At 46.7% G+C, this 16,287-nt stretch overlaps 1 protein-coding gene across 1 annotated transcript; it reads left to right on the forward strand.

Annotated features, from left to right (window-relative positions):
* Positions 1-942: 942 nt before the first annotated feature.
* Positions 943-13,843, forward strand: lrfn5b (leucine rich repeat and fibronectin type III domain containing 5b; the record flags this gene model as incomplete). The annotated part of the gene is made up of 6 exons (XM_083934585.1): positions 943-1,031; positions 6,789-7,706; positions 8,430-8,604; positions 11,440-11,773; positions 12,730-13,030; positions 13,148-13,843. The coding sequence occupies exons 2-6, from the start codon at positions 6,816-6,818 to the stop codon at positions 13,841-13,843; spliced, it is 2,397 nt and encodes a 798-aa protein (XP_083790711.1). The 5' UTR covers positions 943-1,031; positions 6,789-6,815.
* Between the last annotated feature and the right edge of the window lie 2,444 nt (positions 13,844-16,287).

Consider the following 16,287-nt stretch of genomic DNA (forward strand, 5'->3'; position numbering starts at 1 on the left):
CTGACCGCATAGATTGTGCATTGTGTTTTTATAACTGAGCAGATGGATTTTTCAATGACACTGGTTATTGTCTGACTGGTTTTTGTCATGCATTGGATTTGAAAAAGAAAAAAAACAAAAAACAAAATCTGTAAAGAATATTATACAGGCTACCTAGTGCGTTTCGTGCAGCAGAGTTCAATCTACATGAATAAATGATGATGCCTGCCTGTTAGATAGGCTGGGAGGCACTGCATCTGTCTATGCACACAAATGGTCTCTGTGAAGCTCGGAGCGCACTGATTACCATTCCGAGCACAGCACCTCTGGTCAGAAATGGAGCCGGGTCGGTGGCTGACAGTAGTCCGGGGGCAGGAGGAGAGGGAGAGGGAGGAGGAGGAGGAGGAGGAGGAGGGGGGCGCATATTATGGCACCAACCTCTCAGTCAATCTGGATTAAGTCGCGCTGAGCCCTGCGTCGCCAGCAAAAGCCCGTGAAAGCGATACGAACATCTGGCTGGATTCCGCACGGCACCAGTCACTCACACACACTCACACACACACACACACTCACACACACGGCGCTGTGGATGTGAGCGCAGCCTGCCACTATACAAAGGCGTTTTCTCTCCTGGAGGTGCACATACGGGCGGATGCGCAGTAGAGGCGATCCCGCACAGCTGCAGCCTCACAGCCACTCCGGGACCTTCGGCTCGCGTTTCCCCCAGTATTTTTTTCTCCCCCTTTTCCTACAAAAAGGGGAGGGTAGACCGGAGTTACACGTCTCCGATGTGAGGGGGATCGGAGAGGAGTCGTCCTTTCTATCGGCGCTCATGGATTTCTTGAAGGGCATCGCTGGTTTCGCAGGCCGTCACATGTTGTAGGAGCCGAGACGCGTGTTTCGGGACACCTGAATTCTCTCCGAGAGAGAGAGAGAGAGCACCGTCGGTCCCATTTTCAGACGAGCTGCTCTCAGGATGCTCTCAGCCCCACCGGGAGGGAATCAGCTCGAACCCACCCTCCTCTGACTTGGCTTGATGTTTCATCTGCAAGGTAAATTCAATCATTCGTAGGCTGCGATTGAATTGCTTGAGAACTCTTTTGGGAAACTGCCTTTCAAGGGGAAGTGTATTGACTTGAAGTAGGCTACTTCTCTCAGGACCCCACGGGAAAAGGGTTCAGTCCCCCCTCCCCTTGTGACAGGGATTGTGGCTGTAAAGACCCACCAGGACCTGCACCGCAAGGTCAAAAATCCCCTCCAATTGCTTAGGAACGCCAGTCAGATATCAATTTTTATTTCCAGTATCCACTTTGCTGTATTCTGTGCTGCATGGTCTCCCTCCCTACAGGTGAAACTGAGAATCATAATGTGGCCATTATCCAGCCAGCTCTAGGATACCTTCAGATTGATTTCAGACGTGAGATGTGTTTGGTTGTGTATCTTATCAGCACAGAGGCTCCAATGATTTGCTGCTCTGTGATGTGGTTAAACCCCTGCTGATATGCAAATTGCACATCAGTCATTAAGGTGTGATGAAGTCTAAATTAGCCTAAGTAGCAAGAATGTATAATAGGATGAGTGCGTGGGCAGGGGTACGTGTTGCCAGGTGACTGATGAAGACAGGTAAAATATAATTATGGTGATGTTTTTTCTCTCTCTCTCTCTCTCTCTCTCTCTATTTTTTCCAGATAGGTGAGGTATAATGTCTTATTTGGAGTGTCCGTTATTATCACACATCTCATTATTCACGAGAGCCCGAGGCACCATTGTAACTGCCACACCAGTGAAATCAGGCCCACGCCTCATTTTGCTGCTTCTATTTGCTCTCACTGCCATGTTAATGCACTCAGTGATGTAGCTCATGTGCTGCTACACCTTGCCCTGATAGCAGGGAGGTGATAGGTAGCTCCTCAGCACCGAGGCTGTTGGGAAGACAGCTCCCCATTCACTGACCCAATTTGTTTTTTTACCACAAAATGAGGTTTCGCTTTTGCCGAAGAAGTTTCAAATAGGATTTGAAACACTTGAGATTTTCTGACGGTCACAAACTTGAACACACACACACACACACACACACACACACCCCTGGTCCATACGTTGTGTCTATGTACTGGGAGAGTTGAGTTACACAACACAATAAGGGAGAGGAGAGATTATGCATTATTTAACCATTTTGTTGCCGTGTGAGGTAGCAAACACAGGATCCGGAGGGTCTTATGAAGAGGGGTAATGAGTCAACGGGTACATTCATCGGTGGCTGTCCTAACACGAGCCTGTGTAATAGAGTGCGTTATTTTCACAAAGAGGGGAAGATTGAGCTTTTTTCCTCTTGTACCTGAAACACTCCTTGTTCCCTGCACTTGGGAATGGGCAGATTTGACAGTCGACAGACGTGCAGGCCCGTACCGTGAAGAATATGCACTTGAGGAGGCCATGATTGATATTCAGAGGTGGTGTTCGCAGATTCTGTATTGTTCTTTTCTGGAGAGAAAATCCCAGGTCATAAGCCCCCCTCACATCAGGGCACATCACAGCGGTGCAAGAAGTCAGTGATCAGCATTTTAATTTGACCCATTCACTCTCCTGATTTAATACAACACAGCATCTAAATGATGTTTTCTGTGTTTGTTTGTTCATCTGTTGGACACAACACAACATCCAGCATATCACTGAATTTCCTGTGATAGCATGCAAAGGAAAACACTTTGAATTGCAAGGGGGAGCTGTAAATGCTGATGAACAGCACTTCTATTGATGCAGTGGGGTCTGCTTAGTATGCTATACCCCTGGCACGCACACACGCACACACACACACAGACACACACACACGAGATTGTCTGACTAATAAAATAATTTCATCAGAGTGCTACATCAAGTCATTTAGGTTTTTTATTACACCCCAGACTGGGAAAACGCTAATGATTCAGTCACTTCAAACATTGAATCCAATACAAAAGTAGCTGAGTGTGTGATCTATTTTTCTTCTCATCACCACACGTAAAGGCCGTAAATGGCACAACGAGTCCCGCTCTGGCCTGCAAACACAACCTCAACTCTTTGTTCCAAATATTATTAGGTGATCTGAAAATGAGCCACTGATTACATCTCACCCAAAACTGACGTTTTCTGTGTTGCCATGGCATCAAGGCTGTCACCCAAGAGCTATCGCGTTCTAACATTGGCAGAGTCTGTAAGAGAAGGGTGTCACAGCACATACCCTCATTCACAAACACAGATGTGTTAGTTAGACGGGCCCATAACGGCATCAGTGTTTGGTCAGGATGTTTGGACTCGGGCTACGCGAAGCATTTACCCGACAAAATAGAATTTCTACCAGCTCGGTCAGAACATGATCCTCTTCGGCAGCTGCAGCAGCTCCATTTGGGTCTCGTGAAGCAGGCAGGCTGAGGGCCTGTTTCACTGCTTTGTCGATACCATTTTACCATCGTGTTGCAGCATCAGTTTACCTCCTTGACAAAACAGAGCTTCATTCTGGCAGAAAGCAGACGTCCGGCAGCTTCTCCCAGCGTAAACCCAGGTGAGACGCTGCCGTGTGCCGTCGCGCTGACCTGCATGAAGGCATATTAAGCAGACTTCATCTCATTAACTTCCCCTCGCAGGGCTGCTTTCCCTGATTCCCTGCCCAGACGTGGATTGCAGAGGCTTTCTCACTTGAGCTCCAGCATAAGTTAGTTCATCTGAAAACATATCCCCCATTACCTCACCGGACGATTGGCATGCAGTGTGCTGCATAAGGCTTTTCTTGGCGAATGCTGCCCCAGGGAGTCCATAGATATCCTCTCCTACAGTATACTGCTGCTGCTGCTGCTGCTGCTGCACATGAATGTCTGTCTCCATTGCTGGGGGTTGTTGTGTAGTGAGCTACCTCTATTAGGCACAAATCCACCCACCGCTGTGTGTGTGTGGGTGTGTGCTGTCAGTCTGTTCTGTCCTCCGAGGGTGAAAGGACTTGCTCAAAGGGTAGTAAACGGACATTTGATCGACAATGAAGGAGATTGTTGTTAATGCATCAGTAGATTATCTGTTTCCTTGTTTATTTGTTGCCCTCCCAAATCACCTCACTATAATGAACAGGCCAACCTGGAAGATAATGATTTTCCGGGGGGGGGGTGTGACATTTGAAGATGAAGTGCATGATTGATGAACGCATTGATTGATTATCTACTTATTTGTTCATGTACCTGATGAGTGCAACCTGTTATGCAAATCTCCGTGGAACAACTATAATTAAATGCAAATTAGGGAGACGGCAACAGACATTTCCGGCCAAGTCTCAGCGGCGGGGGGAGCTGTCCCTTTTGTCCGCACGGAACGAATTTTGTAGGGATTACCGTTGCAACCGTTCCCTTCACGTTTGGCTGAGTTTTCAGCAGCGGGGGGGAAAAAAAAGCACCCCATCTCCACGGAGTGAATCAATATCACGTCTTCAGCGCCATTCGAGTCTGGAAGTAGCAGGTCCTCTCTGCCTCATTGCACATCCAGAGGCCGTGCCATTCAGTCAGTGCAGAAGGTGGTTGGCAGAGCCAGCATGAACACTCGTGTGCACACCTCAGGTTATCCTCCTCTGATACACACACACACACACACACACACACACACACACACACACAACTAGATATTAAAGTTCCCACTTAGGTACCACTACACATATTGCAGCACAGCTTGACATTGAGGTTATCTGCCATCTTTAAGGAGAGTCTTGACAACATTTAATAATGACTCCACAGTCCATTTCTCAGCAACTCAGACCTCTGCCACACTGCACCCCAGACTGCAATCCACAAAACGGGGCTCTTGTGTGACTCGGTAAAGTTGTCCCCTGTAAAAATGGGTCGGAAAGACATTGATTCATTGCTGCTCGATCAGCAGTTTTCATGAAAATGTCACACCCAGCGAGCTCCCTCCAATGATATCATTCCTCCCTTTGCTATAATGGACCATTTTAAAGGCGACCTCTTTCCTGCCTCGTTATAGGGCTGTAATACCTTTTAGCCCGCTGTCAGAACGCAACTGTTATCAGCGGATGCCACCGTGGCTTCCTTCGCTCGCCTCATCACATTAAAAAACATGCCCCCATGTCCCTCCCATGTCTGATGTTTCCTTTACTCTGTGACATTTTCCCCATTCTCACACTGTCAAGGTTATTACGCCGCGAGTTGTGTGTCACAGCTCCGGTGCAACAGAGGCTTTTGAAGCATGAAGGCAGTCGGTTGGCAGGCGCTTTGCTGAGGCGAGATTTTTATGCACACTCTCCGAGACCCAACGTCGACAATGGAGACATTACCAGCAGACCACAGAAAGCTATAACCATAAATCGCCCAGTCTCTTCTGTATTTAAAGGTTAGCCTTTGGGTTTTTTACTACAGTTGTGGGATTGGATCTCTTGTTCCCTGTGTTTGATTTGATTGGTGTTCCTTTTCTGTGTGCTGTAACGGGACACCCAGAGGGCTGAATATTGCATGTTCTACCAAAATGACATTAAATTTCAGTTCTAAAAATAATCCCAGCTAATGTCACTCCCGCTCTTGTACATTTCGTGGTGCACCTGCTGAGCTGTGATCTGATCTCCAACGTCTTAGTTTTATGGCATGTTATATCCCTGACAAGGTCTCGGGATTCATCAAATGTATCTCTCCTTATCCCCAATCTCAGCCGTGTCATAAGTGTGAGTAGCAGGAGAGAGAGCTGAGAGATAATCAATAGCGCGGCATATCACACCCCCGCTCCGGCACTGGGCCCAATCGTCCCTTCCTATTGGCGATATGATCCTGGGAGACATACAGTATCAGTCTAATTCTGATGAGGCCTTGGACTGCTAGTCTAGACTTTCATCCTTCTGTACACAAACATCAAAAGATCGGCATTATCATCGAAAAAGGATGAGCAGTGGAGCAGGGGCTAAAAAGGAGAGCTGACGCAAAAATCCTACAAGATTAGCGGGAATGTTTCACTCTCCAGTCTGCAGGTGACCAATAAGTCTCATGTCTAATTGCACAGCGTTTACTGTCTGTTCAGGCGTCGACTCCTCTAGCTTCCTGCTTAGAGTGTGGACTCTCTGTAGATCTCAGCTGTGAGCTGGCAATGATGGTGTTTCAAATCTAGCGGAAAAGCTTCAACTTTACACAGCAGTATCCCCCAGTTCTCCTTTTTAAAGGGGGAGTTCTCAGTGCATGTGTGATTGCCCCGCTACAGAAATTCAAATTAAACAAAGATGATACAAATAACAATTACAGTTTTCATGCTTTGCATTCTTTAAAGGTCCCGTATTGTACAAAATTAGATTCCCATGTCTTTTTTGATTATAAAGCAGGTTGAGGTGCTTGTGTAAATACATCAAATAATTAAATCAAAACGCTCAGACTACAGAGAGATGCACACAGCCTGTATTCCGAAACTGTGCCTTTGAACGAGCCGTCAGGACTTCTGTAGGGTTGTGATGTCACAGCTATACTAAATATAGGTAGAAAGAGCTGCTACAGTCAATCCCCGGCTGCAATGATTGTGCAGAGACGCTGAGAGCACAGATGCGAAAGACCTGGAAACACGGACCAATCAGAGCAGACTGGGCATTTTGGGGAGGGGGGCTTAAAGAGACAGGTGCTCAAATGGACAGGTATATTCAGACAGACAGTATGAGAAAAGGTATGTGTTTTTGAACATTAAAGCGTTAGACATGTTCTAGTAGAAACCCAAAATACAATTATTAACCTGAAAGTAAGCATAACATGTGACCTTTACCTGCTTAATGAATAATGCGCCCTTCTCTGTGTCTTTTTGCTGTTTTTTAGGTGTGTTAACCTGACTGAAAGAGCCAAATGGAGTCTCTCCTGGTTTACCTGATAGTCCTCAGCGTGGCTGTGAAGGCCCACAAAGTTCAGGTCTGCCCAAAACGCTGCGTCTGTCAGGTGCTTAACCCCAACCTGGCGACTTTGTGCGACAAAAAAGGGCTCCTGTTTGTGCCCCCGAACATCGACAGGCACACGGTGGAGATGCGTCTCGGGGATAACTTTGTAACCAGCATCAAACGCAAAGACTTTGCCAACATGACCAAGCTGGTGGACCTGACCCTCTCTCGGAACACTATCGGCTCCATCGCGCCACACGCTTTCAAAGACCTGGAGAACCTACGAGCCCTTCACCTCGATAGCAACCGGCTGGCTCGCATCATCAACGACACCTTCAGTGGCATGTCGAAGCTGCACCACCTCATCCTCAACAACAATCAGCTCACCCACATCCAGATTGGGGCCTTTAATGATCTGACAGCGCTGGAGGAGCTGGACTTGTCCTACAACAACTTGGAAAGTGCACCGTGGGTGGCCATTCAGAGGATGTCAAGTCTCCACACTCTCAATTTGGACCACAACATGCTCAGCTACATCCCAGAGGGTACCTTCTCTGGGCTGCAGAAGCTCAAGAGGCTGGATGTGACTTCCAACAAGCTCCAGAAGCTTCCCCCGGACCCTATTTTCCAAAGAGCAGGGGTCCTGGCCACCTCTGGGATCATGGGGCCTATGTCGTTCGCGTTGAGCTTCGGAGGAAACCCGCTGAGGTGTAACTGTGAGCTGCTCTGGCTGAGGAGGTTGCGGAGGGAGGATGATCTGGAGACCTGCGCCTCGCCCCAACACCTCGCTGGACGCTATTTCTGGACTGTTTCCGAGGAAGAGTTCCTGTGCGAGCCTCCTCTCATCACCAGGCACTCGCAGGTATAACCTCCAAATTGAACTGTGCACTGCGAGTCACAACACTCGATGCTGTTACACTCTTAAAGCCAGACATTGGATTCCGCCCCAGTTAATCCTGGGTGGCACTTAATGCTTTCTCTGACTGTCACACCAAATATTAACTCTGCGAGTCAGAAGAGTCTTACAAGACTTGCGGGACCCATCTTAGCCGCTCAGCCAACTGAATATTGTGAAATGTATTGGACTTACTTAAAAAATCTGAATCAAAGTGTGGCCTGTGGAGAGTTTTTCGATAAGTTCCTTAGCAGGATTTTCAGTTACGTTTTATTAAAGCTATTCGCAGGTTTATAAAGATCTCCTGTGAAGCTCTTATTACACAGGGAAAGCTTACAGTGATTCATGCATCCAAACAAAATGATCTGATCAAATCCTTGCCAAACAACTACAGCTGTACCAACCATTTTACATTCAGCCGACTCCTTTTGCATAATTGCAGAGGAAATGATGTTTTACTTGGACTCCATCATATACACGGCAATGTACTGTCACATTGATTATCCTGCCTTTATAAGCATGCTTATTCAATATCTAGATTGATCAATGATTGATTATATTTACAGGGAATAAAGCGTTTAAACACAACATCATCAATAAGGGCATTGATTATAATACCCAAGGCAAACCTACAACACGAAGGATAACTGTTTGTCCTCCCACTCACCGACTTTCCTCCCTCTGCCTCAGGAGCTGCGAGCTTTGGAGGGCCAGAGTGTGACCCTACGCTGTAAGGCCAGGGGCGACCCAGACCCCATTATCCACTGGATCGCTCCCGATGGACGCCTTATGTCCAATTCCTCCAGGGCCGCGGTCCACACAGACGGCACGTTGGACATCCTCATCAGTACTGTCAAGGACTCTGGTCTGTTTACACCCCCGGGGGCTGTGCTTGTGTTGTTGACTGAACAAAATGAGTGGTTTGCTCTTGTATGCAGAAGACTATAGGACAGAAGTATTTGTCTAGATCAGGTGCGTGTGGAGTGATGGCTCGCACACTGATGAAAGTCACAAGGGAATGAAAAATTACTTTTTCACCTTGATGGCTAAGTCATTTAAATCTATTTACGCACACCTTTATGTTTTAATGGTTAAATCATCCCGCTTAAAAAGGCCATCATTATTTCCTTTTTTGCTCGGAGTCTGTCCATTAAAGGGGAACTCCACCCATTTTCTAAAGTCATGCATGTCATTCCTATTGTCTAAGACGGTCCAAAAATACTAGCAAACATGAAAAGTCACCCAGGAATCCAAAAACTAGAGTGCCAAAACTCAGTATAGTGTAATATGTGGAGCTGCCTCATTGATAATACATTGTGAAGGATTTTAAAGATGAGTAAATGGGTACATTTCTTGACACACTACAAGAGAATAAGGCGCATATAGGTATTAGTATAAGAAAACAAACATTTGGTGCATCCACAAAATCTCCTGTTCATTGTCAGGGTCATCTCTATGTTCCCAGGGTCCTGTGTTGCCAGCGTCCTCATTGTAAGAGATAGGTAAAGGCTTTCTTCACAGTTCAAATTGCAGAAGAAATCAAGGTGGATGGACATCTCAAATGTAGTGTGAATGGCAAAATCCATCCAGCAACTGTGGATATATCAATGTCTCAAGTCAAGAAAACCGTCTATCGGCAAATTTGAGGGTGTATTGAGAAGTATAACTTAAGAAGCCTATTGGATGATTTCAATATAAGAGACCTAGAGACACATATTGGATATTTGGCCAAGAGAAGAAAGCATGGCTGAGAACATAAAACCATGTATGTGTCCTTAATGAGACATATTAAGAGGCTTAGCTGGGGGACATGGATACGCTACCATCGATTGTCCGTAGAGCAGCTCCAGACTTTATACTTGATGTCACAGAAGACTCACTGCTCTGGTTTCTGGCTTTGAAAAAGAGCATATCACAAATATTGATTGAACTTTCCTCGGCCATGGAAATAACATTTTGGGACTCTTCATTTAGGTGGTGATCCCCTTCAAATATGAAGCCACAGTACAGCCAGCAGCCACTTTTAGCTTAGCTTAGCAGACTGTAAACAGGGGGGGAAACAGCTAGCCCGGCTCTATCCAAACCCAACAAAACCCACCTTCCGGCCTCTCTTAATCTCACTAATTAACACACCACATCATGTTTGTTTAATCTGTAGAAAAATGTATGTGGAAAAGGACGAGTTGTGGTTTTACAGGGGGGGAATGAGCCAGGAGCAACCTCTTTGTGATGAGAAAACTCCAGTAATACCGCCAGTCGCTGTTTTTACGCTAAAGACTTTGTATGTGTTAAACAAAAGACCTGTAACATGTTAATTAGTGAGCTTTAGAGGTGCTGGCAGGTTCCCTTTGGACTGAGCACGGCTAGCTGTTTCCACCTGCTTCAAGTCTTTATTCTAAGCTAAGCTAACCGGCTGCTGACTGTAGCTGTATATTTCCAGTATGAACATGTCATCAGTCTTACCGTTAATGCTTTTAACTGGGTTTTATGAGAAAATAATTAAGGTGCACGGAGGATCTAGTTGAACACCAGCCAAAATGCTTTATTAATCGCTCCTCGCTCCCCCCCCTCTCTCTCTTCCTCCCCGGGCTCTCCGCCTCACCTCTTTCTCCTACGGCAACCCAGAGGAATTCAATCAACAGGGACTAAAATAACATCTGTAACTTTCCTCCCACCAAATAGAAGTGTCCCTACTGTTTCTTCACAGCCCACTCACACTCACACTCACAGAGCTAAGGCACACAAAGTTGGGGGTCGTCTAGAATACAAAAAAATAAATCAGTGCCCCCGTAAACAAAGACCCGTTATAGCCTGGGCTACATTCACCACCATTCTGTCTGGGCAGCGTTTCCCACAGCTTATTTACCTCATACGTCTCACAATAAACAACAAGACATTTCTACTATACCAAACCCCCCGAACAGCAACTTCTGATACATTTCAAAGTCTTGGAAGTGGGAAAGGGGCCCGTCCTGTGTGGGACTTTCTCCTACAGCAAACCCAAAGCATACGATCGAAGGACCAACATAAATTCTGTTACATTTTTCTCACTCTCAGCAAGAGAACAGTGTAATACTGTGGAGCCCCTAAATTCCCACAATTTATTTGTTGTGGATATCAGAAAAAAAACAAAAAAAACATCATCTGACAGGACTTTGGGGGTTCTCGATGGTTCCCAAATTGTCAAAGTATTTCTTTAATGGCCCCATAAAATGCTAATTTTCAGGTTCGTACTTGTATCTTTGGCTCCATTTTAGCACCTGCTTCTATAAGTCCCCTCCTTAAAAAAAACATTCTACTCTGATTGGTCAGTATTTCAGTCTCTTGGCATCTCTGCACCGTTGTTGCAGCCGGGGAATGACTGTAACGGCCCCGTAGCTGCACTTTCTACCTGTAGATAGTAAAGTTGTGACATCACAACCGTACAGAAGTCCTGAAGGCTCCTTTATAAGCGCTGTTTCTGAATACAGGCTGTGTGTATTCCTCTGTGGATTGAGCATTTTGATACTTTCACAGTATTTACATAGCACCCCAACCTGCTTCAGTATCAAAAAAGACATGGAAATCTCACCTTTAAGAATATGGGACCTGTAAATATGATTAGATATTGCAACTTGAATGCGTGCGTGGCCCGCAATACTTATCGGTATATCACAATGAATATCAATAAGGACGATAATCGATTTGGTTTGTGTTCCAGGTTCCTTCACCTGCGTGGCCTCCAACCCGGCAGGTGAGGCCCAGCAGACGGTGGATCTGGTCATCGCCAAACTCCCTCATATCACCAACAGCACAGTTGCAGAACAGGAGCCCGACCCCGGATCATCTGATATCGCCACAGTGACAAAGACAGGGGCAGAGGCGGTAGGGTTGCCTCTGGGGAACGCAAAGACAAGCCAGGAGAAGAAAGTAGTTATTGCTGAGGCCACGTCCACCTCAGCCCTGGTCAAGTTTAACTTCCAGAGGAGTATTCCTGGAATACGCATGTTCCAGATCCAATATAATGGCACCTATGATGATTCACTAGTTTACAGGTAAATCACAACCTTCTCTGTCGGGTTAATACAAAGCATGAAATCAGAAGTTGTTGTTTTTTAAAATACCGGCCACATTACGCAATTTAATCTAGTAAACAAGCTTGTAATCTCAATCTGAACTCACGCCAATAAACCCGATTGAATAATATTATAAAAACAAATGCCTTGACCCTTCTTTTACCTTTATAGTCTGCTTTGATCGCTTAAATCCCTCTGGATATTTAGTCATTAAGAACTGGACCTGGCTGTCGACATGATTGTTTGTGGTGTCTATTAATCCTCTCAGGAAGACGGACTAATGCACTGTATCTGACTTATTATTCTTTAACTCTTAATCCCCCCTCGTCGGAGTGTATCCTTTACTATGTGCGAAATCTTGATAATGCTTGATCGACAAAAACAAAACAGAATGTCAGCACTAAGCTGTGGACTGATAGGAAGATGAAAGAGTAGTCAGCCTGTGTTTTACAAAAGCATCGGACGTTTTGCCCATGCCCATCTGAGAAAACGCCGCACACAGCATTATTTCATCGCTGCCCTCTTTCACTCCACGTTCAGTGCTCATGGCTGTGATATGACAGAACCGTCGCACGGATGCCTTTTTTCCAAAGAAACTTCAAAGTGCAAATATGGTGTTTGGCAGTGGCTACTGAATTCAGCAGACATTAGAGAATTGGCTTTGTAATCCTTATGTGTGTAAAAAGGGGGCATCGTGTATCCCCAGTGACTGGAAGCAACCTTTTATCAGTAAAGAAGCTGGAGAAAGTAAATCAAATGTCACAAAAGATAATTCCTAGACAGATCGTAAGTAGCCCCAGAGAGATAAATGATTGTCACATCATCTTATCCCTACAAAACAATAAGCTGGATAATCTGATTTGCTTCTGTCTCCTTTCATTTTACCCTCCCTAATCTATGTCAGAACTCACAAAGCTTTTTTTTCCTTTGCACAGAATGATATCCCCGACCAGTAAAAGCATCCTGGTAAACAACCTGGCGGCCGGTACGCACTATGACCTGTGTGTGCTGGCCATCTACGATGACCAGGTGACCTCGCTGACCGCCACCAGGGTGATAGGATGTATCCACTTCACCACAGAGCCGCAGTACCTCAGATGCCATTTCATGCAGTCCCAGTTTCTCGGCGGCACCATCGTGGTTATCATTGGAGGGATTATCGTGGCCTCAGTGCTCGCTTTTATCATCTTCCTCATTGTGCGCTACCGGGTGTGTAACCAAGGAGATGCAGATAAGGTTAGTCTGGCGTGATTCCCTCTGTTTTGTTCTTTTTCATTATTTCAGTTGGAATTGAATCAGGGGTGTCTCTTCAACTCTCCTCTCTCTTCCCATACTTTCCCCCGGTCATGTCAGGGTCTGGAGATGGGGGATATTCGGTCACTGAGCAGCGATGGACAGCTACAGGGCTGTGGGATTCCCAAGTCCCTCTCCAAGCAGGTCCTGCGTCCAGAGAAGAATGACAAGGAGTGCCTCAGAGTTGCCCTGCCGCCCCCGGAGCCAGCCAAGCAGCGACCGTCGTCCGTCACAGCCGCCACCAAACCATCCGTCCCTGACTGCACTGTGTCTACCTCTGCAGCCAGCCACAGTTGGCACCCGGCCTCCCCGAGCGCTCTGAGGCCCAAACGTTCCAGCGCTCCACCAAAACCTTCAGAGACTCGCCACGCCGAGGCTCAGGCAGACGTCGAGCTTGATAACATGAATCGGAATAACTCGTCAGAGGTCAAAATGGCCACCGCCGTCGCTCTGTCTGTTCCCGGCCAACCCACCAATTGGACTGCTGTTCCCAGGGGTCCACGGCCCCAACAGGCCCCTCGACATTACATGACTGTGCCTGCAGGGGGAGCGAGGGTGAACCGCAGGCACTCCCTTAACGCAGACTCTTATAGGGAGCGCTGCTACGTGGCCTACCCCAAACCTGGGGCCAGTCTGCGCTCCAAGCGGAGCCTGTCAATGAGCGTAGAGCTGCCGCAGCTGGAGGGCACAACAAACATTCATCGGGCCAGAGACAAGCTCTCCAGGTCTGAGTGGCTTCTGGAGAGCACTTTATGATTTGGAGTTTACGACCTGCGTTCTCTTGTTTTCTTGGATTGGATTTGTGGCCCGTTGAGGAACGGAGACAGGGATTTTTTTGCCTTGTTTCGAGCTTTTATGCTCTCTATTGAGGGACCTGTAAGCTTCTCTCATATATATGGGGGCAAGGCAGGCATACAGGGTTATGGTAGGGATAAGTTTCACATTTGTTTTCTACCTTATAACCTATCGAAAAAGTCGTCTTTATAACAAAATTTGATCAAATTTGATGAAAGGCACAACGATGTATAAAACAACTTCATGTACAAAAATGTTTAGTTGTGCGAGATGCTGTATATCTCAGCACAACCATAAGTGTTCATGTGGTATTGAACGCAGTCACCTGGACATACTGTATTATAACAAAGGAAGAAACACGCGGGAGGTGAGGTGATTATACTCATCGCCTGTTACTTAAAAAAGATACAATCTCTGTAGACTTTGAACATGTTTCTTGTCTTCAGCTCTGCAGAAAGACGGTGACATGTCTTAATTACCTTGACGGTGTTTTGGAGAGATTATGAATGTGCTTTACATCCCAGAGGTGTTGGAACAGAATGTAGTAGACAGACAGCGCTCCATCTTTTCACCCCCCCGACACCCCCAGACACAGCACAAAGCAGTATTTTTGTGGCACAAGTCGACTCAGCCTAATACTGCCCTCCGGTCTGTATCGATACATTTTTATCACGTAATTACAGAAAGACTCAAGTCTGATAGGATTCCTGTCATGACTGATTTGAGCGACAATTGAACCAACACCAACAGCATGACAGGTGCGGGAAGTAATCTATTATTACGCGCGGATGAGATCCAAAAGGAATGGTTCATTTCCATATTTTTTACTTACTGACGTTATCATGTCACGCTGATGGCAACCATTGTAAATGAACTTGTCGATGTAAGGGAAACGATAATCACGAGAATGGGAGGACGTCAGCTCTTGATTTTGCTGTTGTTTCTGTTTGATGTTTACCAGTATAAATAAAACCAGTGATAAAAGGGACAAACTCAGACTTATCTCATTGTCGGCTCGCCTTGTGAATTCTCCCTTTCCCCACATCCCAATTAGAGAGCGGTCCATGTGCTGCAAAGTTGTTTTCAGAACAAAACAATAGCTGCATCCCTTCATTCGGCGAGCTCTGCCAGACAAAACGGTAATGAATTCGGGGTTTCAGTAGTCTTGCAGCAACATCATTCCCCTCTCTCTGCAAATTGTGGACCTCTGACAGATCCCTGCCCTGAGCTCTCGTGTTTGTTCAAAGAGAGGAGGGAAGCAGAAGATGAAAAGAGGCCATGCTAGTCACCGGGGAGGCCTCTCGCCTTTGCATCTCCACGCTCATCTGACAGCCGCGGACGGCAGCCACTGCAGAAACCTGCTGCAGGAGAGGTTAAACGCAATCACCGCAGTGCATGACTAATTCTCCAGTTACAGTAACGTCTCTCTGACAGCGGGACTGACATGATATGTGTTATGTGCTGGGATACGAGATCTGATTCACTGTGTATTTTGGTGGTCGGATGCTGCCTGATTGATTTTTATACACACGCACGGGTATGCCTCTCTCAGCATGAAACCTCAAAGGATACAGTACATTAGGTTGAAAACCCAGCATTGTGCAGGGAAAACCTGCCAAGACAATCTGCAGTATGTAAGCCATAAATGAATCGTTGTCACCCAAAGAGGCAGGATTCAAGCACGTTCATGCATTATTTCTTGTTCATTAGGGGTGATTAAAATGCCGCGGAGCTTGGCCTGAACCTTGGTTCAGGCTTTGGCGAGAGCCAGAGGTCTATGTTAATAATAGATGCAGTTCTGGGGGAGAGAGAGAGAGAGAGAGAGAGAGAGAGAGAGAGAGAGAGAGAGAGAGAGAGAGAGAGAGAGAGAGAGAGAGAGACCACGAGTGTGGGGAGGAGAGGAGGCGAAGCAGAGAGGAGTAGATGGAAGGTTTTGTGAAACAAATACGGCGACTGGGGTGGGAGGCAGAGAGGCACGGGGTGAGGATGGAGAAACAGAGAGGGAGTGAGAGGTGCAGAGAAGAAAGCGAGACGGCTCAGAAACGGAGGAAGACAGAAGAGATGGAGAGGGCACAGGGAGCTGCAGAGCAAGAGGATGTAGAGCGAAACAGAACTTGGAGGAGACGGGGAGAGAAAAGAGCATCGTTTGTAAGCCGGCCATGCAGCCTCTGGCTCTTCGGTATTCACTGCACCTTCACAAAGGGGGTGAGAGGGGAGGATGAGGAGGAGGAGGAGGGCAGCAGTGGGGTGAGTGCGGGTGAAAGACCTCGGCTGGAGACCTGGCAACGAGCAGAGCAGAGCAGAGTGAGCCCTTTGGGCAGATCAGAACCACATACTCTCACTGCACGAGCCTGACCTGCTTTCCAAACCCCTATAATGGATTCCCTGGCCTTTGTCTAGTCCTC

The sequence above is a fragment of the Echiichthys vipera genome, assembly GCF_963691815.1.
Source record: "Echiichthys vipera genome assembly, chromosome: 19".
Taxonomy (NCBI): domain Eukaryota; kingdom Metazoa; phylum Chordata; class Actinopteri; order Perciformes; family Trachinidae; genus Echiichthys; species Echiichthys vipera.